The following is a 25,000-nucleotide window of genomic DNA, read 5'->3' on the forward strand; positions in this document are numbered from 1 at the left end:
CGCCTTAACGCTGCACAAACAGGTGTGTTAATGTCCCCACAGGGTGTCAATGTCCCCACAGGGTGTCAATGTCCCCACAGTGTGTTAATGTCCTCACAGTGTGTCAATGTCCCCACAGTGTGTCAATGTCCCCACAGGGTGTCAATGTCCCCACGGTGTGTCAATGCCCCCACAGGGTGTCAATGTCCCCACAGTGTGTTAATGTCCCCACGGTGTGTCAATGTCCCCACAGAGTGTCAATGTCCCCACAGTGTGTTAATGTCCCCACAGGGTGTCAATGTCCCCACAGTGTGTCAATGTCCCCACGGTGTGTCAATGCCCCCACAGTGTGTTAATGTCCCCACGGTGTGTCAATGTCCCCACAGAGTGTCAATGTCCCCACGGTGTGTCAATGTCCCCACAGGGTGTCAATGTCCCCACAGGGTGTTAATGTCCCCACAGTGTGTCAATGTCCCCACAGTGTGTCAATGTCCTCACAGTGTGTCAATGTCCCCACAGGGTGTCAATGTCCCCACAGTGTATCAATGTCCTAACAGTGTGTCAATGTCCCCACAGTGTGTCAATGTCCCCACAGGGTGTCAATGTCCCCACAGTGTGTCAATGTCCCCACAGGGTGTTAATGTCCCCACAGTGTGTCAATGTCCCCACAGTGTGTCAATGTCCTCACAGGGTGTCAATGTCCCCACAGTGTGTTAATGTCCCCACAGGGTGTCAATGTCCCCACAGTGTGTTAATGTCCCCACAGTGTGTCAATGTCCCCACAGGGTGTCAATGTCCCCACAGTGTGTCAATGTCCTCACAGTGTGTCAATGTCCCCACAGGGTTTCAATGTCCCCCTATATCATATGTGTGTTTCAGTGTCAGCTTGGGGTTCTTCCTCTGGGGACCGGGAATGATCTGGCGCGGGTTCTGGGTTGGGGTTCAGCCTGTGATGATGACACTCAGCTGCCACAGATCCTGGAGAAGCTGGAGAGAGCCAGCACCAAGATGTTAGACAGGTGAGACAGGTCACTGATAGAAGACAGGTGAGACAGGTCACTGATAGAAGACACGTGAGACAGGTCACTGATAGAAGACGGGTGAGACAGGTCACTGATAGAAGACACGAGAGACAGGTCACCGATAGAAGACAGGTGAGACAAGTCACTGATAGAAGACGGGTGAGACAGGTCACTGATAGAAGACAGGAGAGACAGGTCACTGATGTTAGACGGGTGGAGACAGGTCACTGATGTTATACGGGTGAGACAAGTCACTGATAGAAGACGGGTGAGACAGGTCACTGATAGAAGACACGAGAGACAGGTCACTGATGTTAGACGGGTGAGACAGGTCACTGATAGAAGACGGGTGAGACAGGTCACTGATAGAAGACACCTGAGACAGGTCACTGATGTTAGACGGGTGGAGACAGGTCACTGATGTTAGACGGGTGAGACAGGTCACTGATAGAAGACACGTGAGACAGGTCACTGATAGAAGACAGGTGAGACAGGTCACTGATGTTAGACGGGTGAGACAGGTCACTGATAGAAGACGGGTGAGACAGGTCACTGATGTTAGACGCTGAGACAGGTCACTGATGTTAGACGTGTGAGACAGGTCACTGATGTTAGACGGGTGAGACAGGTCACTGATGTTAGACGCTGAGACAGGTCACTGATGTTAGACGGGTGAGACAGGTCACTGATAGAAGACACGTGAGACAGGTCACTGATGTTAGACGGGTGAGACAGGTCACTGATGTTAGACGGGTGAGACAGGTCACTGATAGAAGACAGGTGAGACAGGTCACTGATAGAAGACGGGTGAGACAGGTCACTGATGTTAGACGCTGAGACAGGTCACTGATGTTAGACGTGTGAGACAGGTCACTGATGTTAGACGGGTGAGACAGGTCACTAATGTTAGATGCTGAGACAGGTCACTGATGTTAGACGGGTGAGACAGGTCACTGATAGAAGACACGTGAGACAGGTCACTGATAGAAGACACGTGAGACAGGTCACTGATGTTAGACAGGTGAGACAGGTCACTGATGTTAGACGTGTGAGACAGGTCACTGATGTTAGACGCTGAGACAGGTCACTGATGTTAGACGGGTGAGACAGGTCACTGATGTTAGACGGGTGAGACAGGTCACTGATAGAAGACACGTGAGACAGGTCACTGATGTTAGACGGGTGAGACAGGTCACTGATAGAAGACACGTGAGACAGGTCACTGATGTTAGACGCTGAGACAGGTCACTGATGTTAGACGGGTGAGACAGGTCAATGATGTTAGACGTGTGAGACAGGTCACTGATGTTAGACGCTGAGACAGGTCACTGATGTTAGACGCTGAGACAGGTCACTGATGTTAGACGGGTGAGACAGGTCACTGATAGAAGACACGTGAGACAGGTCACTGATGTTAGACGGGTGAGACAGGTCACTGATGTTAGACGGGTGAGACAGGTCACTGATGTTAGACGTGTGAGACAGGTCACTGATGTTAGACGCTGAGACAGGTCACTGATAGAAGACACGTGAGACAGGTCACTGATGTTAGACGGGTGAGACAGGTCACTGATGTTAGACGTGTGAGACAGGTCACTGATGTTAGACAGGACATGTGTTGACCTTTGACCTCAGATCATTGAAGTGTCTGTCTTCCTGCAGATGGAGCATCATGGTCTATGAGACCAAGTTTCCACGGCAACACTCTGCTTCCACCGTCACAGAGGACTGCAGTGAGGACTCCGAGGTAACAGGAAGTGACATCACAGAGGGACAGACAGACAGAAGGAGGTGCTCAGTGCATGATGGGAGTTCTCCAGCAGTCTAGACCTACAGCAGCATAGAACCCGAGTGGGAGCTGGTTGCCTAACCCTATCCCATCTGGATCAGGAGTGGGCTTTGAGATGTTTAATTAGCCGGTGAACAAAGACACATTCATCTGATTCAATATGAAACTGTCCAGTTGGGACAGAGTCTAAAAGACAAGTTGTCAGTTCAGAAGATCAATATAAGAGAATAGGTCCAGATCCAGATCTGTTCACAGAGTCTACTCCCCCTGGTGTTTGTGTCCTGTGATGCAGGTTCAGCAGATACTGACATATGAGGACTCCGTGGCGGCTCACCTTTCCAAGATCCTGACCTCAGACCAGCACTCAGTTGTCATCTCCTCCGCAAAGTACGACTGGTGGTGACTCTTGTTGGAGCTCTAGTTCTGGTCAGTACCTGGTTCTGATTCTGTGGATTCTGTGTTCAGGGTTCTGTGTGAGACGGTGAAGGATTTTGTGGCTCGTGTTGGAAAAGCTTATGAGAAGAACACAGAGAGTTCTGAGGAGTCAGACTCCATGGCCAAGAAGGTACGACTCATCTATTTTTCACTTCATTTGATGAGTCATTTTTCTGTTCCCCTGATGAGTCATGCTTGTTTCTGATGAGTCGTGTTTTTCTGTCTCAGTGTGGAGTTCTGAAGGAGAAGCTGGACTCGTTGTTGAAGACGCTGAACGAAGAGTCTCAGGCGTCCGCCGTCCTCTCCCCTGCTCCCCCCCCCACCATTGCTGAGGAGCAGGAGGAGGTAGAGGGTATTGTGCTGCCCCCCCCCATCCCTCCTCCTCCTCATGCCCCGCTCAGCTCCGCCCCCTGCTCCACACGGTCTTCTGCGGCCATCTTTAAACCCAGAGAGCAGCTGATGCTGCGAGCCAACAGTCTGAAGAAAGCCATCAGACAGATCATCGAGCACACAGAGAAAGGTAGGACACACACACGTCCTCATGCACGTCCTCACGCACGTCCTCACGCACGTTTGGTGACGAGAGGCGTCTCACCTGCGTCCTGGTGTTTTCAGCTGTGGACGAGCAGAACGCCCAGACGCAGCAGCAGCAGGTTTTCTCTCTGAGCCGAGCGGAGGAAGAGGAATATCTGGTGGAGGAGGAAGAAGAGGAAGAGCTAGAGGAGGACAAGATGTCTCTGCAGTCATCGTACAGCAACAAACAGCACAACACGCGGCGAGGTGACAACACCGACTGATACTGTCACTGAAGATCTGATCATAGTTATGGTCTGTCTGACTGAACCTGTCTGTCTTTCAGTCAGTAAGACACACTGTGAGAAGCTGATCAGTAAAGGAAGTCTGTCATTGGGCAGCTCTGCATCACTTCCTGTCCAGACAGGAAGTAGAGAGAACATGCCCACGATCAACACAAAGATTCTGTTCCCAGGTGAGTCCAGTTGTAATGGTAACAATGTGCTGATGCAGCGTGATGACAAACACACTTTGTTTGTCTGTCTGTGTCTGTGTGTGTGTGTGTGTGTGTGTGTGTGTGTGTGTGTGTGTGTGTGTGTCTGTGTGTGTGTGTGTCAGGCTCTCTCTCCAGTAGTTCAGTGATCAGTCGTCTGTTGGTCAACACCGACCCGTTCAGCTGTGACCCCGACAACATGTAAGTCTGATGATGAAGATTTGATGAAGAACTCTCATTACAGTCTGAAAACTGTCTGTCTGATCTGTCTGTCCCTCTCTACCTGTCTGTCCCTCTCTACCTGTCTGTCTGCAGGGACTGTTTCACTGAGAAGTGTGTGATGAATAATTACTTTGGAATCGGACTTGATGCAAAAATCTCTCTGGACTTTAACAACAAGAGAGACGAACATCCAGAGAAGTGCAGGTAAACATGTTTCACATGTTCACACATCACATGTTCACACATCACATGTTCACACATCACATGTCACTCCACTCGTGTTCCTGTTTCAGGAGTCGGACTAAGAACATGATGTGGTACGGAGTTCTAGGAACCAAAGAGCTGCTGCACAGAACCTACAAGAACCTGGAGCAGAAGGTTCTCCTGAAGGTGAGACGAGGACATTCACAAACGACTCAGTTCTCTTTCTTAGCATTCGTTTCGATGTCTCACTATGGGATACGCCCCTCGCGCGTATTCACAGAAGCACTTATTCCAATTCGCCAGCCCTGATAGGCTGGCAGTCGTGACGTCCGCGTCAAGGTGCCGCACCTTAAATACGGTGGACGCGGCGTCACACGTCATTCAAACACCTCTTCTCGCTTCACGAACAAGCATTTTTCTAATCGGCGTTGATGCTAACTAGCTGCTGTCCACAGACCGGAGCTAACACCTCCATCGCCGGACGCTAGTGGAATAAACGCCGATCCGACTGCCGTCACCATAGGTAGTTGCTTCTATTTGAATAGCTAAACGGCACCGGGAGCCTGCGGTCACCACACTGCCTGCCACCGGAGCTAGCTAACAGCGACTATCATCCCAGATAATTCGCTCCCCTTTAGCACACCAAGCTAAATGGATCAAGCTGCAAAGCTTCCTTCCACCTCGCAACCAGGCGATGCACATCGCCTGTGCACCTGTGGAAATAAAATATCGAGCATGGACACTCAGCAGGTCTGCTCCGCGTGTCTCGGGCTGGAACATGCCCGCGCCGCTGTCAGCAACGCGAGCTCGTGCGCCGACTGCGCCCGCTTCACAGCGAAGAGTCTCCGCCGACGACTAGCACGCCAAGCTAGCGTCTCTGAGAGGGACCCGATCCTTTCCAGTGCCAATACCGAGGAACCCCAACCCGGTGTGGACGAGGAGGACGCTCCCGAATCAGAGATTCGGCACTGGGGCTCCACGCTGGATTTGCTTGACCCGCTAACAGAGCCACCCCTCATGTTGGATTATGAGGAGGAGGATGAGTTCGACGGCGGGGATTGTCTGGTGTCGGACGGTGACGACGAGGATTATGAATCCTGCTTTGTCCCACCTTCACAGGCTCTCAGCTCTCCAAGCCCTGCAAAGGGCTCGGTTGGGACAATTACGCCCCAGCCCAGTGGCGACATGCACGATGTGTGTAAACGCGCCGCAGAGAGACTGAAGATTCCATGGCCCGCGGTCGTGGCGGAGGCCTCAAGGTCCCGCTACGAAGGGAAGAAATTACCCCAAGCAAAGAGGGCTGCGAGACAACTTCTCCCGGTGTTCCCGGAACTCCTGGAGGAAGTTACCGCCTCATGGAAGCAGAACCCTTACTCCAGCAAAACCACCATTCAAGGTGCGTCTTCCTTGGATATTGAGGGGATGGATAAGCATGCCATGGCCCGCATGCCTCCCATGGAGCCCCTGGTGGCAGCACACCTTCATCCACGGCTGTCGGCTGCCTCATCCAGGGCCCCCACACTTCCCACGAAAGCCGATCGCTTCCAATCTGCCATGACTGAGCGAGCTTATAAAGCAGCGGCTTTGACGGTGAGGGCTCTCAACGTCACCTCCATGTTGTCAGCTTACCAAGCGGAGCTTTTTGACGACATAGCCGACATGCCCGAAAGTTCCGCGTGGGACGAGATCACCACAATCGCGGATATCTGCCTACGCGTCCAGCGATGCGCTGTACAAGCGGCAGGCAAGTGCATGTCGATGTTGGTGTTACAAGAGAGGACGAGATGGCTGAATCTGACCAATCTGTCCGATAGAGAGAAGGAGGACATCCTGGACATGCCTATTGTCCCCGAGGGTGTCTTCGGCTCCGCCCTCGCCTCAATGCAAAAGCGCTGTGAGGCGAAGAAAAAGGAGGATGAGGCGCTACAGCTCTGCCTTCCGAGGAAAACACCTGCCGCGGCGCCTCCGCCCCCCCGGCAGACTTTCGCTCAGGTTGCCTCTAGGAGCGCCGCTCCTGCTTTTCGCATCCCGAAGCGCCCCAGGGCTCAACCGGGTGCGAACACCAACGGCCCCACGGAAACGAAGCCCGCTTGGCCGAGAAAGCCCTTCTATTCCCCGTCAACCCAGACTGCTCAACCGGGCCCGACACCCAGTCAGCAGGCCAGGCGGAAGAAGAAGGCGACTTAGCGGTTAACCCCACCGCGAGCGGAGCTGCCACCCGTTCCCTGTTCACTGGCAGCCCAGCTATCCCGTGTGTTAGGGGAGAAATTACCCAGTGCCACCCATCCCTCTCGGCGACGCGTGGGCCCAGAGCTCAGTTCGTGCGTCCCAGTGAAGAGGCGAAGAGACATGTTCCAGATGTGGGATTGTTCAACGCCACATCAATGTCTCACAAGCACGCACACAGAGTTTGTGTTAATAAAAAGTTTTCCACTGACGTATCCAGGCTCACAGCCGAGGGCGCAGGGTTGCAAAATCATGAAAACACAAAAACAAAACCAAAGAAACACAGAGGTGCAGAGCACACTGTTGTTCCCCATAACACCACAAGGGGGAAACAGCGTCCCACCTGTGGTGAAACATCCCGTTCCGCTCGCTCCGATCCTATCAGACCGCGCATGCGCAGTGATACTCGGAAGAGCGCAGCTGGTACGGGCCCCCAAAGATCGTCTGTGTCAGACAGAGCTTCACTCACCCCTAACTTTGAGGCTAGAGAGTTGGAAAGCATGCACAGCGTCAGAATGGGTATTGAGAACACTGGCCAAAGGCTACAGGCTTCAATTCGCCACAATGCCCCCCCGTTTTCCCGGCCTCGTCTCTTCCCGTGCGCAGGGAGAGTCGGCCCGGGTGTTACGGGAAGAAATATCAGCTCTATTAAACAAAAGAGCCATACGAATAGTGCCACACAGTCAGGGACTGGCGGGTTTCTATTCGAGGTATTTCCTGGTCCCAAAGAAAGGGGGGACCTCATTACGTCCCATCCTGGACCTTCGCATTTTGAACTCGTATCTCAGGAGATACAAGTTTCGCATGCTGACACACTCAACGCTGATACGTTTGATCCGACCGGGGGACTGGTTCACATCAATCGATCTGAAAGACGCGTATTTTCACATTCCCATTTATCCTCCGCACAGGAAATATCTGAGGTTCGCTTTTCAGGACACAGTGTACGAGTACCTGGTACTCCCATTTGGCCTGTCACTGAGCCCGAGGGTCTTTGTAAAATGTGTCGACGCCGCTATAGCCCCCCTCAGGGAGCGGGGTATACGCGTGGCCACTTATCTGGACGACTGGCTGCTGCTGGCGCGCTCAGAGCAAGAGGCTGCGGCGCACACGAGCATTGTACTGACACACCTGGCCGATCTCGGTTTTGTGGTGAACAGGGAAAAGAGTGTGTTAACGCCGAGTCAGGAAATTGCCTTTCTGGGTCTCACGTTAAATTCACTAACCTACACGGCTCGCCTGTCAGCCGAGAGAGTGCACACTTTCAGGTCCACTCTCTCTCATTTTGCCATAACACGTCGGGTCACGTACGGACTGTGCCTCAGGTTATTGGGACTGATGGCCTCAACAATATTGGTGGTGAGGCTGGGCAGGCTGTACATGAGAGATTTTCAGCGCTGGGTGGCTTCTCTCAGACTGGATCCTGTGCGCCACAGACGCCGCAGTGTGACGGCTTGCGCGTCCTGCGCCCTCGCGCTGCTACCATGGCAACGCCCGTCTATGTTGACAGCGGGGGTGCGCATGGGCGCAATATCTGCCAGAAAAGTGGTCACAACGGACGCCAGCCTGTCAGGCTGGGGCGGTCTGTTCGAGGGCAGATCCGCGAATGGGATGTGGAGCACGGATCTCAAACATGCCCATATAAATTATCTGGAGTTGATGGCAGTGTTTCTGACGCTGAAACATTTTCTGCCGTTCCTCCGGGGACATCATGTGTTAGTGAGGACGGACAATACGACCACGGTGGCGTATATCAATCGTCAGGGGGGTCTACGTTCCCTACAGTTACACACTCTTGCACGCAGACTGATATTATGGGGCGAGGAGCATCTCCTCTCAGTGAGAGCGACCCACGTTCCCGGAATTCAGAATGTGGGTGCGGACCTTTTGTCCAGGGGAAATCCTCTCTATGCGGAGTGGAAACTTCACCCGGCTGTAGTAGCTCAGATTTGGTCACATTTCGGCCGCGCAACAGTGGATCTCTTTGCGTCGAGGGGGAACACACAGTGCCCACTGTTCTTCTCCCTGCACGACCAGAGCGCACCGCTGGGGCTGGATGCGTTCGCTCACAAGTGGCCGCGCGTCCTGCTTTACGCTTTTCCACCTCTGGCTCTGATTCCCCCGACACTGCTCAGGGTGCGGGAGAATCGTCTGTCACTAATTTTAATCGCTCCTCACTGGCCGTCCATGCACTGGCTGGCGGAAGTGAGACAGCTCCTCCACGGTCACCCATGGCCTCTCCCGCTGCGCAGGGACCTGCTCTCCCAGGCGTGCGGACAGATATTTCACCCTCATCCGGAGCGCCTCGCCCTGTGGGCTTGGCCCGTGAGTGGTTTAATTTGAGCCTGACTGGATTATCACAGAATGTTGTTAACACAATTCAGAATGCCAGAGCATCATCCACTAGGTCTCTTTATGACTGTAAGTGGAGATTGTTTGAGGATTGGTGTGCTAAGGCACAGGAAATCCCTTTTCAATGTCCAGTTGGTACAGTCCTGTCCTTCCTGCAGGACTTGATTGATCAAAAGAGGGCATTTTCTACTGTCAAAGTTTACTTGGCAGCTATTTCTGCTTGCCATGTTGGATTTGATGGGAAACCAGTGGGCCAACACCCCCTGGTTTGTCGTTTTATGAAGGGTGCACGGAGGTTGCTGCCCGTCTCTAAGACTATGTCACCATCATGGGATCTAACAGTGGTGCTTGGAGCCCTCTCTAGTCATCCTTTTGAACCATTGGATAACGTGGACATGAAAACGTTATCCTTGAAGGTGGCTCTGTTATTGGCTTTGGCTACAGCTAAACGTGTAAGTGATATTCACGCTTTATCTGTACATCCAGCATGTATGCGGTTCACCCCGGGGAACCTTGGGGTGACGCTGAGACCGAATCCTGCATTTGTTCCAAAGGTTGTTAAACCATGCTCCCCAGTGGAACTGTCAGCTTTTCAGCCACCTCCCTATGGTTCTGCAGAACAGCAGCGGTTACACATGCTGTGCCCTGTCCGTGCCTTACACACATATGTGGAAAGGACAAGGAGCTTTAGAAAAGGGGATCAGTTGTTTGTGTCCTGGGCTAAGCCCCACTGGGGCAAACCTGTCACCAAACAAAGACTCTCTCACTGGATAGTGGACGCAATTGCATTGGCCTACTCCAGCTCAGGCCTTCAGGTTCCGACTGGTTTACGGGCACATTCTACTAGAGGTCTCACGACCTCTTGGGCCCTGTTCAAGGGAGTCTCTATCCAAGACATCTGCGCTGCAGCTAGCTGGTCTTCTCCCCTCACATTTGCGAAGTACTACAGGTTGGATGTCACATCCCCTGGCCTGACCCACGCTGTCTTGAGCGTGGGCTCCAATGTGGATCTCACTTTTAAGTGATGGGGGGGGCTGGCGGTCAGTCACCGAGATAAGCTTGTCTGGCAATACGGGAGTCTCCATATCCCATAGTGAGACATCGAAACGAATGCTAAGAAAGAGAACTTTAGGTTACTTTCGTAACCCCGGTTCTCTGAGTAGCATGAGTGAGATGTCTCACCAGACCGCCCTTCTTGCTACTGGGGTGAAGCGAGAAGAGGTGTGCTTGTTTTGAATGACGTGTGACGCCGCGTCCACCGTATTTAAGGTGCGGCACCTTGACGCGGACGTCACGACTGCCAGCCTATCAGGGCTGGCGAATTGGAATAAGTGCTTCTGTGAATACGCGCGAGGGGCGTATCCCATAGTGAGACATCTCACTCATGCTACTCAGAGAACCGGGGTTACGAAAGTAACCTAAAGATCTTTAAGGGCCCATATTGTGTCAAATACATTTTCTGGGCTTTTACTATCCGTCATTACTTGAAGGGGCCAGTAGGGGGCTTTAAAGTATGAAAACAGTCACTCTCGACTTTTTCCATCAGTCCCTTTATAAGAAATGTGTTTCGTACTTCGTCCCCAAAATGAGTCACACAGGATCACACCCCCCACCCAGCCGGTACCAGTCCAGCCTCCGACCCATAGACTGTATATAAGCTCTGAACCCACCGCCCGGTGCCGGTGTGATCGGCTCCCTTCACCACAGACTCACCACGTACAGCAGCTCCTCACAGATAGAGCTGCTCACCACAGACTATATCTATATAATGATATATAAAGTATTCTAACTTCATTCACCAAGTAAAATAGATGAGTCTCAGTAGCAGAATATACTCAGTGTGTGTGTTTGTGTGTGCGCGTGTGTGTGTGTGTGTGTGTTTGTGCAGTGTGATGGGCGTCCCATCCCCCTCCCCAGTCTTCAGGGAATCGCAGTGTTGAACATTCCAAGTTACGCAGGAGGAACCAACTTCTGGGGAGGAACCAAAGAGGATGATGTAAGAACAGTGTCATGTGATCACCTGTCTCTCTGTTCCTGTCTCACTGTCTCTCTCTCTCTCTCTGTTCCTGTCTCACTGTCTCTCGCTCTCTGTTCCTGTCTCACTGTCTCTCGCTCTCTGTTCCTGTCTCACTGTCTCTCTCTCTCTCTCTCTGTTCCTGTCTCACTGTCTCTCTCTCTCTCTGTTCCTGTCTCACTCTCTCTCTCTCTCTGTTCCTGTCTCACTGTCTCTCGCTCTCTGTTCCTGTCTCACTGTCTCTCTCTCTCTCTCTGTTCCTGTCTCGCTGTCTCTCTCTCTCTCTGTTCCTGTCTCACTGTCTCTCTCTCTCTGCTCCTGTCTCACTGTCTCTCTCTCTCTCTGTTCCTGTCTCACTGTCTCTCTCTCTCTGCTCCTGTCTCACTGTCTCTCTCTCTCTCTGTTCCTGTCTCACTGTCTCTCTCTCTCTCTCTCTCTGTTCCTGTCTCACTGTCTCTCTCTCTCTCTGTTCCTGTCTCACTGTCTCTCTCTCTCTGCTCCTGTCTCACTGTCTCTCTCTCTCTCTGTTCCTGTCTCACTGTCTCTCTCTCTCTGTTCCTGTCTCACTGTCTCTCTCTCTCTGTTCCTGTCTCACTGTCTCTCTCTCTCTGCTCCTGTCTCACTGTCTCTCTCTCTCTCTGTTCCTGTCTCACTGTCTCTCTCTCTCTCTCTCTGTTCCTGTCTCACTGTCTCTCTGTCTCTCTCTGTTCCTGTCTCACTGTCTCTCTCTCTCTCTCTCTCTGTTCCTGTCTCACTCTCTCTCTCTCTCTCTCTCTCTCTGTTCCTGTCTCACTGTCTCTCTCTCTCTGTTCCTGTCTCACTGTCTCTGTCTCTCTCTGTTCCTGTCTCACTGTCTCTCTCTCTCTCTCTCTCTGTTCCTGTCTCACTGTCTCTCTCTCTCTCCATCAGACGTTCACTGCTCCGTCCTTCGATGATAAGATTCTGGAGGTGGTGGCGGTGTTCGGCAGTATGCAGATGGCCGTGTCCCGAGTCATCAACCTCCAGCACCACCGCATCGCACAAGTAAACCTGTCTACCTGCCTACCTGTCTCTCTCTCCCTGCATACTTGTCTGTCTGCCTACCTGTCTGTGACATTGTCTCTCTCTAAGTGCCGGACAGTGAAGATCACCATCCTGGGAGATGAGGGGGTTCCGGTTCAGGTGGACGGCGAGGCTTGGATCCAGCCTCCAGGTTACATCAAGATCATCCACAAGAACCGAACGCAGACTCTGACCAGAGACCGGGTGAGTGGATCAGGTTCAGGCTCTGGTTCAGGCTCAGACTCAGGAGTAGGTTCTGTTACAGATTATGGATTGGGTTCGGGTTCAGATTATGGATCAGGTTCCGGTTTAGGATCAGGTTCCGGTTTAGACTCAGATTCAGGATCAGACTCAGGTTAAGGTTCAGGTTCAGGATCAGGTTCAGGTTCAGGTTAAGGATCAGGATCAGGATCAGAGTCAGGTTCAGGTTCAGGTTCAGGTTCAGGTTCAGGTTAAGGATCAGGATCAGGTTCAGATTTAGGATCCGGTTCAGACTCAGAATCAGGCTCAGGTCCAGACTCAGGTTCAGGTTCAGGATCAGGATCAGGATCCAGTTCAGAATCAGGATCAGGATCCGGTTCAGACTCAGAATCAGGCTCAGGTCCAGACTCAGGTTCAGGTTCAGGTTCAAGATCAGGATCAGGATCCAGTTCAGAATCAGGATCAGGATCCTGTTCAGACTCAGAATCAGGCTCAGGTCCAGACTCAGGTCCAGGTTCAGACTAAGGAACCAGTTCAGACTCAGAATCAGAATCAGGTTCAGGTTCAGGTTCAGGTTAAGGATCAGGATCAGGATCCAGTTCAGACTCAGGATCAGGCTCAGGTCCAGGTTCAGGTTCAGGTTCAGGTTAAGGATCAGGATCAGGATCAGGATCAGGATCCAGTTCAGAATCAGGATCAGGATCCTGTTCAGACTCAGAATCAGGTTCAGGCTCAGGTTCAGGTTCAGGTTCAAGATCAGGATCAGGATCCAGTTCAGAATCAGGATCAGGATCCTGTTCAGACTCAGAATCAGGCTCAGGTCCAGACTCAGGTCCAGGTTCAGACTAAGGAACCAGTTCAGACTCAGAATCAGAATCAGGTTCAGGTTCAGGTTCAGGTTAAGGATCAGGATCAGGATCAGGATCCAGTTCAGACTCAGGATCAGGCTCAGGTCCAGGTTCAGGTTCAGGTTCAGGTTAAGGATCAGGATCAGGATCAGGATCCAGTTCAGAATCAGGATCAGGATCCTGTTCAGACTCAGAATCAGGTTCAGGTTCAGGTTCAGGTTCAGGTTCAGGTTAAGGATCAGGATCAGGATCCAGTTCAGACTCAGGATCAGGCTCAGGTCCAGACTCAGGTCCAGGTTCCGGTTCAGGTGTGAAAGGTGTGTGGCGTCATGTAAACATCAGGACCTGCTGTTGATCCTAATGTAGTAATTGTGTACACTCCCAGGAAGATGAACTTGTATTTATTGGCTGTCGCAGGCGTTTGAGAGCACCTTGAAATCCTGGGAGGACAAACAGAAGTGTGAGTTTCCCGGGACGCCCCCCCCACAGCCCCCCCTCTGCCCACAGCCTGAGATGGTCTCTGAGGAGGACGCGTCTCTCGTCAGTGAGCTGGGTCAGGCAGCGGGGGCGCTCATCCACAGGTAAACCCAGATCACGGGTCGATGTCAAAGTCCTTATCAGTATTTATATTTCTTTATGTTTATATGTTTCATTCAGTTCTGTGTTGGTGAACTTGTTTTCAGTGAGTCAGGTCCATTGATAAAATACTGATCAGACATTAACACAAGTTTGTGTTGATGCTTCAGTATTCGTGAGGTCGCTCAGTCTCATCACAGACTGGAACAGGAACTGGCTCACGCTGTCAACGCCAGCTCCAAGGCCATGGACGTGGTCTACGCTAGCTCCACGAGCTCTGAGGTAGGACATCGTCCTCTACTGTCCTGTTTCCTTCTGTCCTGTTTCTACTGTCCTGGTTCCTTCTGTCCTGTTTCTACTGTCCTGGTTTCTACTGTCCTGTTTCTACTGTCCTGGTTTCTACTGTCCTGGTTTCTACTGTCCTGGTTTCTACTGTCCTGGTTTCTACTGTCCTGTTTCCTTCTGTCCTGTTTCCTCTGTTGTGGTTTCTACTGTCCTGGTTTCTACTGTCCTGGTTCCTACTGTCCTGGTTTCTACTGTCCTGGTTTCTACTGTCCTGGTTTCTTCTGTCCTGTTTCCTTCTGTCCTGGTTTCTACTGTTGTGGTTTCTACTGTCCTGGTTTCTACTGTCCTGGTTTCTACTGTCCTGTTTCCTTCTGTCCTGTTTCCTCTGTTGTGGGTTCTACTGTCCTGGTTTCTACTGTCCTGGTTTCTACTGTCCTGGATCCTACTGTCCTGGTTTCTTCTGTCCTGTTTCCTTCTGTCCTTGTTTCCTCTGTCCTGGTTCCTCTGTTGTGGTTTCTACTGTTGTGGTTTCTACTGTCCTGGTTTCTACTGTCCTGGTTTCTACTGTCCTGTTTCCTTCTGTCCTGTTTCCTCTGTTGTGGGTTCTACTGTCCTGGTTTCTACTGTCCTGGTTTCTACTGTCCTGGTTCCTACTGTCCTGGTTTCTACTGTCCTGGTTCCTACTGTCCTGGTTTCTTCTGTCCTGTTTCCTTCTGTCCTTGTTTCCTCTGTCCTGGTTCCTACTGTCCTGGTTCCTTCTGTCCTGGTTCCTTCTGTCCTTGTTTCCTCTGTCCTGGTTCCTACTGTCCTGGTTTCTACTGTCCTGGTTTCTACTGTCCTGTTTCCTTCTGTCCTGTTCATACTGTCCTGGTTTCTACTGTCCTGGTTTCTACTGTCCTGGTTCCTACTGTCCTGGTTTCTACTGTCCTGGTTTCTACTGTCCTGTTTCCTTCTGTCCTGTTCCTACTGTTCTGGTTTCTACTGTCCTGGTTTCTACTGTCCTGGTTTCTACTGTCCTGGTTTCTACTGTCCTGTTTCCTTCTGTCCTGTTCCTACTGTTCTGGTTTCTACTGTCCTGGTTTCTACTGTCCTGTTTCCTTCTGTCCTGTTCCTACTGTTCTGGTTTCTACTGTCCTGGTTTCTACTGTCCTGGTTTCTACTGTCCTGGTTTCTACTGTCCTGGTTTCTACTGTCCTGTTTCCTTCTGTCCTGGTTCCTTCTGTCCTGGTTCCTTCTGTCCTGGTTTCTACTGTCCTTCTTTCCTCTGTCGTGGTTCCTACTGTTCTGGTTTCTACTGTCCTGGTTTCTACTGTCCTGGTTCCTACTGTCCTGGTTTCTACTGTCCTGGTTTCTACTGTCCTGTTTCCTTCTGTCCTGTTCCTACTGTTCTGGTTTCTACTGTCCTGGCTCCTACTGTCCTGGTTTCTTCAGACCTGTTTCCTTCTGTCCTTGTTTCCTCTGTCCTGGTTCCTACTGTCCTGGTTCCTTCTGTCCTGGTTCCTTCTGTCCTGGTTCTTTCTGTCCTATCTCTTCCTGTACTTGTCCTCCAGCTGGACTTACTGAGCTGTATGAAGACATTTGTCTCTGTGTGTCCTCAGGCTCTGAGCTGCAGTGTGGTGATTCATATGGTGAATAACGTCAAAGCTTTAATCAGTGAGACGGAGCTGCTCCTGACTGGGAACATGTCCATGGTAACATGTCCTCATGTCTTCATATCCCCTTCAAAGACTTGAGCCAAAGTTTACTCACAACTTGTTTATTAGCATAATTTCTGTGAACTTAAACCCAAACCTGTGAGCGCATTACCAGGTCCAGGTCCAGGTCCAGGTCCTGACTCCGGTCTGTTTGTGTGTCTGCAGCAGCTGGATCCTCCTCAGCAGGAGCAGTTGAACACAGCTCTGAACTCAGTGGTCCAGCAGCTGCGTCGCCTGGCGGACGTCCCCTGGTTGTGTCCCGTCATGGACCCGGCAGACCACGAGGTGAACGGGACTCTGCTTGTGATCAAGACTGAAACTGGATCCGTCTCATCCAGACGTTCTGAGTTGAATGCAGCTGTAACATGACACTTCCTGTCTCTGTTGTCAGGGTCCTCTGACGGACTTTTCAAAACGCAGTCGGAGCGCCAAGTTTCGTCTCGTCCCAAAATTTAAAAAAGACAAAAACAACAAGAACAAGGAGACGTGTGCTACTCTCTCAATGCCAGGTTAGCTCTAGTCTGTCTGTCTGTCTGTCCCTCCCTCCCTCCCTCCCCCCCCCCCCCCCTCTCTCTCTCTCTATCTCAGTGTTTTTGTCTCACTTCCACTTCCTGTCGGTGTGTCTCAGTTCAGCAGTGGGGGACAGAGGAGGTGGGGGCGTGGCTGGACTTCCTGTGTCTCACTGAGTATAAAGACATCTTTATTGGACACGACGTCCGAGGGGCGGAGCTCATCCACCTGGAGAGGAGGGACCTGAAGGTATCCATTTCTATAGCACCAAATCATAAATGATCTAGAGGCTCTTTAGATATAAGGTCAATGGTTAGAGACATGTGATCTCGGAGAGACAGAGGTGATCAGTCCATGAGGACTCTAGAACCCAGAGTGGGAGCTGGTTCCACAGGAGAGGAGCCTGGCAGCTGAAGGTTCTACCTCCTGTTCCTCTCTTACAGACTCTAGAACCACCAGAGAACCTGTGTTTTGGGAGAGCAGTGATCCATCAGGACAGGACAGTGTGATGAGCTCGTTGATACATGAAGGGTTGGATTGTTCAGATCTTTCTATGTGAGGAGCAGGATCTTGATATTCAGAGTTTCACAGGGAGCCAGTGAGAGAAGCTCAGAGCAGTGAGATGTTCTCTTCTGGTTCCTGTCAGAACTTTGGACCAACTGGAGGCTAATGTTCATGATACTGTGCAGCTGGAAGAAAGACGTCCCAGAGACTTGGTTCATATGTGGGTCACATGTCCTGGTCCTAACTCAAGGTGTGTGTGTGTGTGTGTGTGTGTGTGTGTGTGTGTGTGTGTGTGTGTGTGTGTGTGTGTGTGTGTGTGTGTGTGTGTGTGTTTGTGTGTGTGTGTGTGTGTGTGTGTTAGGATCTCGGTGTGACGAAAGTGGGTCACATGAAGAGGATCCTTCAGGGCATCAGAGAACTGAACAGGAACAGCAGCGCTAGTGAAGCCTGACCAACACCAGGTGAGAGGTCACACACACACACAGACACACACACACAGATCTGGTCTTGATTATTAATCGGACTCATTTTGTTTCAGGGATCACTGTCTGCTCCACTCACACCTCTGCTGCTACCTCCTGATCTCATCCCACCTGGTCCACTTGACCTCGAGACCAGAACCAGCTTCGTGTCTTGAATGAAGACTTTTTGTATTGGTCCGTGACCACGAGGGATTTTATCTAAAAAATTTAAAAACTGAGCATTCCCTCACACTTGACAATTGAACAACCAATCAGATGATTCGCAAGTGCCTTGTTATCTCACTCATGGACCAATCCGCATCCAGGATGTGAAGGGTGGGGTCGACTAAGGGCTGCACCAGAGTCTTGGACAGTGTGGGTGGAGACACATCAAAGTGTGACATCATGAGTCAATACACTGTAAAGAATATTCAAGATAGTCGTCACACACGTGCAACAGGAATCTCATATCTGTCTTTTTACACTCGTGTCAGTTTGTGTCTCGATGTGCGAAGATGAACTCGCATCAGGATTTTATCTAATTTGTTATCGTCCTCACAGAAGATCCATCTTCTTAGGGTTCTTAGGACAGAGTCACTCTTGACATGTCGTTGAACTCGAGACCATGTGACATCATCATGGATCAAGATATGATCGGGTTTTTTGTCCTGTATGCTAACGTTAGCTTGTATCTTCAGTGAGACCAACAGTACCAGTTTAATTTAGTTTCAGGTTCTAAACATGTCAGGTTCGTAAGTCTTAGCATGCTAACGTTGGCTTGTTAGCTGCAGTCAGACCATATTTACGTTTTTTGACCAAAGACATGTTTTAGTGGAAACACATTAGTGCCTTGCTCAAGGGCAGTGGTTCATCCTCTGCTGTTTTCGTGGTGGTCTGTATTTATTAGATAATTTATCTATTGATACTGTTTGCTGTCATACCTCTGTTTGTACATACGCCCCCTGCAGGGCTGTCAGTGTTAATACATTCTGTCATGTACAGAGGAAACATCTGGAAGAAATAAATTCAGTTTTTGTTGTTCACTTAATTTTTCTTTCTTCTCTGTTTCTATTTGTTGATGAATCGAACGTGATAATCTTCAACAAACTCAACATCACAGTTTGATCGCTTGGAAAACGTCAACGTGTCGTAAATTAATCATTTGACGTTTTTTTTTACTTGTTAAATACAAATTATTTAAATTCAGTTGCTGCTAAATGTATGAATCAACTACTATTATTGATTATTGATAATAACATGTTAAAAAAAAATGTCATAGCTGATGAGATAAATTTATTCTGATGCACTTTGTTGATGATCTATAAATATATTACTTAATTTTTTTCACACACAAATCATTAAACTTTGCTCAGTATTTTTTATTGATATTGATTATTGATCTCTGTTGCGATACAGCAGTTTATTTTTTAATAGTTTTTTTTTCTACTTTCTTAAGTTGCTCAGAGCAAGTGAGGTGAGTTAAGATAATTATCCAGAGGGAAATCCGTGTGCCAGCTTGCTTTGAGGTTACAGTAGAATAGAATACAGTGAAAACAAAAACAGTAAAAAATGAAGCAGTGGAGCTGAATGAAAACATGGAGTCGTTACCATGATGGTGGGAGGGGCTTATGTGCCTCATTATGTCTGAACTCAACTTTATGTAAAACAACAATGTTATGTAGCAGCTGGGTAATTGTGACATGAGCTGTATTAATAAAATGTGCCATTACTCATGAATACTACGTCATAATTAATTTCATGTATTACTCAACTGATTAAGAGTCCAATACCTTTGGGGTTTCAATATTTCAACTTTCAAGTTTCAAGGGTTTATTGTATAGTTATTAAGTATAATATAATTTGTTATTCATTATGGTATTACATATAACGTTAGATAATTGACCTTAGAAACTCCAGCGATTGTCGGATTATTACTCTGATGATCACAATAATATAAAACTGATTGATTCTTTAGTGACCTTTGACCTCACTAGTTTTGTCCTCTCTCCGGCCTCGTCTTTTTTTGTCCTCTGAGCTGCTGAAGTGACGTCGGTGTGTCAATATTTGAATTCAGGTTAAAGATCAATTAATCAGCTTTGTCCCCGTCGTCCATTTTACGTCAAACAGAGGATAACAGGAGACGACAGAGGACAACAGGAGAAGAAAGAGACAACAGGAGACGACTGAGGAGACACTGGAAGATATAAGGTATGTCTCCTTCTGTCCAAATTAATGAAAGTCAAAAAATCGTCTGTATTATTTTCTCTCAGATAAAAAAATTCACTTTCAAAAATTTTCTAATGGAATGAAAATATTACTACTATTACTACTTATACTACTATTACTACTTATACTACTACTATACTAATACTACTATTTATACTACTATTATACTTATACTTATCATATTACTACTACAGATCCGGTCTACATGTGTTTTGTGGATCTGGAGAAGGCGTATGACCGGGTCCCCCGGGAGAAACTGTGGGAGGTGCTGCGGGAGTATGGGGTAAGGGGGTCTCTCCTCAGGGCCATCCAATCCCTGTACTCCCAAAGCGAGAGCTGTGTTCGGGTCCTCGGCAGCCAGTCAGTTTCGTTCTCAGTGGGAGCTGGTCTCCGCCAGGGCTGCGCCTTGTCACCAATCCTGTTTGTGATATACATGGACAGGATATCGAGGCGTAGTCGTGGTGGGGAGGGGTTGCAGTTCGGTGGTCTGAGGATCTCGTCACTGCTTTTTGCGGATGACGTGGTCCTCATTGGATCATCGGCTTGTGACCTTCAGCACTCACTGGATCGGCTGGCGGCCGAGTGTGAAGCGGCTGGGATGAGGATCAGCACCGCTAAATCTGAGGCCATGACTCTTAGCAGGAAACCGATGGATTGCTTACTCCGGGTAGGAAATGAGTCCTTAGCCCAAGTGAAGGAGTTCAAGTACCTCGGGGTCTTGTTCGCGAGTGAGGGTACTATGGAGCGTGAGATTGGCCGGAGAATCGGAGCAGCGGGGGCGGTATTGCGTTCGCTTTACCGCACCGTTGTAACGAAAAGAGAGCTGAGCCGCAAGGCAAAGCTCTCGATCTACCGGTCGATCTTCGTTCCTATCCTCACCTATGGTCATGAGGGCTGGGTGATGACCGAAAGGACGAGATCGCGGGTACAAGGGTGGCTGGCGTCTCCCTTAGGGATAGGGTGAGAAGCTCAGTCATCCGTGAGGGACTCGGATTAGAGCCGCTGCTCCTTGACTTAGAAAGGAGTCAGCTGAGGTGGTTCGGGCATCTGGTAAGGATGCCCACTGGGCGCCTTCCTTGGGAGGTGTTTCAGGCACGTCCAGTGGGGAGGAGACCTCGGGGAAGACCCAGGACTAGGTGGAGAGATTATATCTCAACACTGGCCTGGGAACGCCTCGGGATCCCCCCGTCAGAGCTGGTCAATGTGGCCCGGGAAAGGGAAGTCTGGGGCCCCCTGCTTGAGCTGCTCCCCCCGCGACCCGACCCCCGATAAGCGGACGAAAATGAGATGAGATGAGATGAGAGACTACAGATCATACTTCTACTACTACTACTACTTATAGTACTACTATGCTTATTCTACTTCTACTTCTACTTCGATTATTACTACTACTACTAGTAAATATACTACAACTTCTACTTATTTTGCTGCTATTACTTATTATACTACTACTATATATTTTTTTAATAGATAAAATACTGTATATGGTACTTTATGTTTGTCTCAGAAACTTGGTCGTGTGAAGATGCTGCCGACACCGACTCTCTACTTCCTGTTCCTCTGCTCTGACATCATTCACTGTACAGGTGAGAGACAGGTGAGACACAGGTGAGAGAGACAGGTGAGAGACAGGTGAGACACAGGTGAGAGAGACAGGTGAGAGACAGGTGAGAGACAGGTGAGACACAGGTGAGAGAGACAGGTGAGAGAGACAGGTGAGAGAGACAGGAGAGAGACAGGTGAGAGACAGGTGAGAGACAGGTGAGAGACAGGTGAGACACAGGTGAGAGAGACAGGTGAGAGAGACAGGAGAGAGACAGGTGAGAGACAGGTGAGAGAGACAGGTGAGAGAGACAGGATAGAGACAGGTGAGAGAGACAGGTGAGAGAGACAGGATGACTCTTTGACAATATGATCACATGACATTTTCTCTCACCCTCAGTGTTTCTGGATCAACCTTCAGCAGGTCAGATCCTGCACTCCTCCTCCTCGTCCACCAGGAGGCGTCGAGCCAACTCCTTCCTGGAGGAGATTTTACCTGGAAACCTGGAGAGGGAGTGTTACGAAGAAATGTGTTCCCAGGAGGAGGCGGCAGAAATTTTTCAGACCCAAGAGACGACGGTATGAGCCAACCTGAGGACCGGGACCCCGCTGGTGGTCGCTGGAAGCACACGCAGGGTCCCAGCTCTACTGTCTCTTTAAGATGAGCTCACACATCTCTGAAGCCTCTGACAGACACTTGTTTTATGTCCAGCAGGTGGCAGCACTTTTTACAGAATAGCAGAACATGAGAGGAATATTAGGGGAACGTGAGAGGAACATAGGGGAACTTTAGAGGAATATAAGGGAACATGAGGGGAACATTAGGGAACTGGAGAGTAATATTAGGGAACGTGGGGGGAACATTAGGGGAACATGAGAAGAACATAAGGGAACGTGAGAAGAATATAATGCAACGTGAGGAGAACATTAGGGGAACGTGAGAAGAACATAAGGGAACGAGGGGGGAACATTAGGGGAACGTGAGAGGAGCATCAGGGAACGTGGGGGAACATGAGAAGAACATGAGAAGAACATAAGGGAACGTTAGGGGAACATTAGGGGAACGTGAGAGGAACATTAGGGGAACATGCAGGGAACATTAGGGAACGTGAAAAGAACATAAGGGAACGTGAGCAGGACATAAGGGACCGTGAGAAGAACATAAGGGAACGTTAGAGGAACATAAGGGAACGTAAGAGGAACATAAGGGAACGTATGAGGAACATAAGAGAACGTGAGAGGAACATAAGGGAACGTGAGAAGAACATAAGGGAACGTGAGGGGAACATTAGGGGAACGTGAGAAGAACATAAGGGAACGAGGGGGGAACATTAGGGGAACGTGAGAGGAGCATCACGGAACGTGGGGGAACATGAGAATAACATAAGGGAACGTTAGGGGAACATTAGGGGAACGTGAGAGGAACATTAGGGGAACATGCAGGGAACATTAGGGAACGTGAAAAGAACATAAGGGAACGTGAGCGGGACATAAGGGACCGTGAGAAGAACATAAGGGAACGTTAGAGGAACATAAGGGAACGTAAGAGGAACATAAGGGAACGTATGAGGAACATAAGAGAACGTGAGAGGAACATTAGGGAACGTGAGAAGAACATTAGGGAACGTGATAAGAACATAAGGGAACGTGAGAGGAACATAAGGGAACGTGAGGGGAACTTTAGGGGAACATGAAGGGAACATTAGGGAACGTGAGAAGAACATTAGGGAACGTGATAAGAACATAAGGGAACGGGAGAGGAACATAAGGCATTGTGAGGAGAACATTAGGGGAACGTGAGAAGAACATAAGGGAACATGAGGGGAACATTAGGGGAACGTGAGAGGAGCATCAGGGAACGTGAGAGGAACATTAGGGGAACATGCAGAGAACATTAGGGAACGTGAGTAGAACATAAGGGAACGTGAAAAGAACATAAGAGAACGTGAGGGGAACATAAGGGAACGTGAGAGGAACATAAGGGAACATGAGGGGAACATAAGGGAACGTGAGGGGAACATAAGGGAACGTGAGAGGAACATAAGGGAACGTGAGAAGAACATAAGGGAACGTGAGGGGAACATAAGGGAACGTGAGAGGAACATAAGGGAACATGAGGGGAACATGAGGGGAACATGAGGGGAACATTACGGAACGTGAGAGGAACATAAGGGAACGTGAGGGGAACATAAGGGAACCAGAGGGGAACATAAGGGAACCAGAGGGGAACATAAGGGAACGTGAGGGGAACATAAGGGAACGTGAGAGGAACATAAGGGAACATGAGGGGAACATAAGGGAACCAGAGGGGAACATAAGGGAACGTGAGGGGAACATTACGGAACGTGAGGGGAACATAAGGGAACGTAAGAGGAACATAAGTGAAAGTGAGGGGAACATAAGGGAACGTGAGAGGAACATTACGGAACGTGAGAGGAACATAAGGGAACGTGAGGGGAACATTAGGGAATGTGAGAGGAACATAAGGGAACATGAGGGGAACATTAGGGAACGTGAGAGGAACATAAGGGAATGTGAGAGGAACATAAGGGAACATGAGAGGAACAAAAGGGAACATGAGGGGAACATTAGGGAACGTGAGAGGAACATAAGGGAACGTGAGAGGAACATAAGGGAACGTGAGAGGAACATTACGGAACGTGAGAGGAACATAAGGGAACGTGAGGGGAACATTAGGGAATGTGAGAGGAACATAAGGGAACTTGAGGGGAACATTAGGGAACGTGAGAGGAACATAAGGGAATGTGAGAGGAACATAAGGGAACGTGAGAGGAACAAAAGGGAACATGAGGGGAACATTAGGGAACGTGAGAGGAACACAAGGGAACGTGAGAGGAACATAAGGGAACATGAGAGGAACATAAGGGAACATGAGGGGAACATTAGGGAACGTGAGAGGAACATAAGGGAATGTGAGAGGAACATAAGGGAACATGAGGGGAACATTACGGAACGTGAGAGGAACATAAGGGAACGTGAGGGAAACATAAGGGAACGTAAGAGGAACATAAGGGAACGTGAGAGGAACATAAGGGAACATGAGGGGAACATTAGGGAACGGGAGAGGAACATAAGGGAATGTGAGAGGAACATAATGGAACGTGAGAGGAACATAAGGGAACGTGAGAGGAACATAAGGGAACGTGAGAGGAACATAAGGGAACGTGAGAGGAACATAAGGGAACGTGAGAGGAACATAAGGGAACGTGAGAGGAACATAAGGGAACGTGAGAGGAACATAAGGGAACGTGAGAGGAACATAAGGGAACGTGAGAGGAACATAAGGGAACATGAGGGGAACATGAGGGGAACATGAGGGGAACATTACGGAACGTGAGAGGAACATAAGGGAACATGAGGGGAACATAAGGGAACCAGAGAGGAACATAAGGGAACGTGAGGGGAACATTACGGAACATGAGGGGAACATAAGGGAACGTAAGAGGAACATAAGTGAAAGTGAGGGGAACATAAGGGAACGTGAGAGGAACATTAGGGAACGTGAGAGGAACATAAGGGAACGTGAGGGGAACATTAGGGAATGTGAGAGGAACATAAGGGAACATGAGAGGAACCAAAGGGAACATGAGGGGAACATTAGGGAACGTGAGAGGAACATAAGGGAACGTGAGAGGAACATAAGGGAACGTGAGAGGAACATAAGGGAACATGAGGGGAACATTAGGGAACGTGAGAGGAACATAAGGGAATGTGAGAGGAACATAAGGGAACATGAGGGGAACATTACAGAACGTGAGAGGAACATAAGGGAACGTGAGGGGAACATAAGGGAACGTAAGAGGAACATAAGGGAACGTGAGAGGAACATAAGGGAACATGAG

The 25,000-nt window shown here is 49.6% G+C and overlaps 2 protein-coding genes across 11 annotated transcripts in view; both read left to right on the top strand.

Moving 5' to 3' along the window:
- The window catches only part of LOC128440509 (diacylglycerol kinase delta), a 28,903-nt gene extending 10,486 nt beyond the window's left edge, over positions 1–18,417 (top strand). For 3 of the 4 annotated variants that reach the window (XM_053423235.1, XM_053423237.1, XM_053423238.1), the window contains 22 exons: positions 1–22; positions 859–998; positions 2,664–2,748; positions 3,083–3,177; positions 3,256–3,355; positions 3,454–3,745; positions 3,841–4,005; positions 4,085–4,213; positions 4,357–4,432; positions 4,547–4,657; positions 4,747–4,843; positions 11,124–11,231; positions 12,159–12,272; positions 12,360–12,494; positions 13,757–13,920; positions 14,086–14,197; positions 15,799–15,891; positions 16,060–16,179; positions 16,286–16,403; positions 16,523–16,653; positions 17,270–17,369; positions 17,447–18,417. The exon at positions 1–22 is cut by the window's left edge and continues 87 nt beyond it. In XM_053423235.1, coding sequence (XP_053279210.1) covers positions 1–22; positions 859–998; positions 2,664–2,748; positions 3,083–3,177; positions 3,256–3,355; positions 3,454–3,745; positions 3,841–4,005; positions 4,085–4,213; positions 4,357–4,432; positions 4,547–4,657; positions 4,747–4,843; positions 11,124–11,231; positions 12,159–12,272; positions 12,360–12,494; positions 13,757–13,920; positions 14,086–14,197; positions 15,799–15,891; positions 16,060–16,179; positions 16,286–16,403; positions 16,523–16,653; positions 17,270–17,359 — 2,497 coding nt within the window. In that variant the 3' untranslated portion in view covers positions 17,360–17,369; positions 17,447–18,417. The remainder of the gene's footprint in view (positions 23–858; positions 999–2,663; positions 2,749–3,082; positions 3,178–3,255; positions 3,356–3,453; positions 3,746–3,840; positions 4,006–4,084; positions 4,214–4,356; positions 4,433–4,546; positions 4,658–4,746; positions 4,844–11,123; positions 11,232–12,158; positions 12,273–12,359; positions 12,495–13,756; positions 13,921–14,085; positions 14,198–15,798; positions 15,892–16,059; positions 16,180–16,285; positions 16,404–16,522; positions 16,654–17,269; positions 17,370–17,446) is intronic. The other variant, XM_053423236.1, reaches the window with a different exon arrangement.
- A 1,016-nt stretch (positions 18,418–19,433) lies between these two features.
- LOC128440520 (coagulation factor IX) overlaps positions 19,434–25,000 on the top strand; it is a 9,403-nt gene continuing 3,836 nt past the window's right edge. For 2 of the 7 annotated variants that reach the window (XM_053423255.1, XM_053423259.1), the window contains exons 1-4: positions 19,434–19,577; positions 19,790–19,878; positions 21,103–21,181; positions 21,538–21,716. In XM_053423255.1, the coding sequence (XP_053279230.1) occupies positions 19,801–19,878; positions 21,103–21,181; positions 21,538–21,716 (336 nt within the window). In that variant the 5' untranslated portion in view covers positions 19,434–19,577; positions 19,790–19,800. Of the gene's footprint in view, positions 19,578–19,789; positions 19,879–21,102; positions 21,193–21,537; positions 21,717–25,000 lie in introns of all 7 variants that reach the window. The other 5 variants (XM_053423256.1, XM_053423257.1, XM_053423258.1 and 2 more) reach the window with 5 other exon arrangements.

This window comes from Pleuronectes platessa, chromosome 5 (genome assembly GCF_947347685.1).
Source record: "Pleuronectes platessa chromosome 5, fPlePla1.1, whole genome shotgun sequence".
NCBI lineage: Eukaryota > Metazoa > Chordata > Actinopteri > Pleuronectiformes > Pleuronectidae > Pleuronectes > Pleuronectes platessa.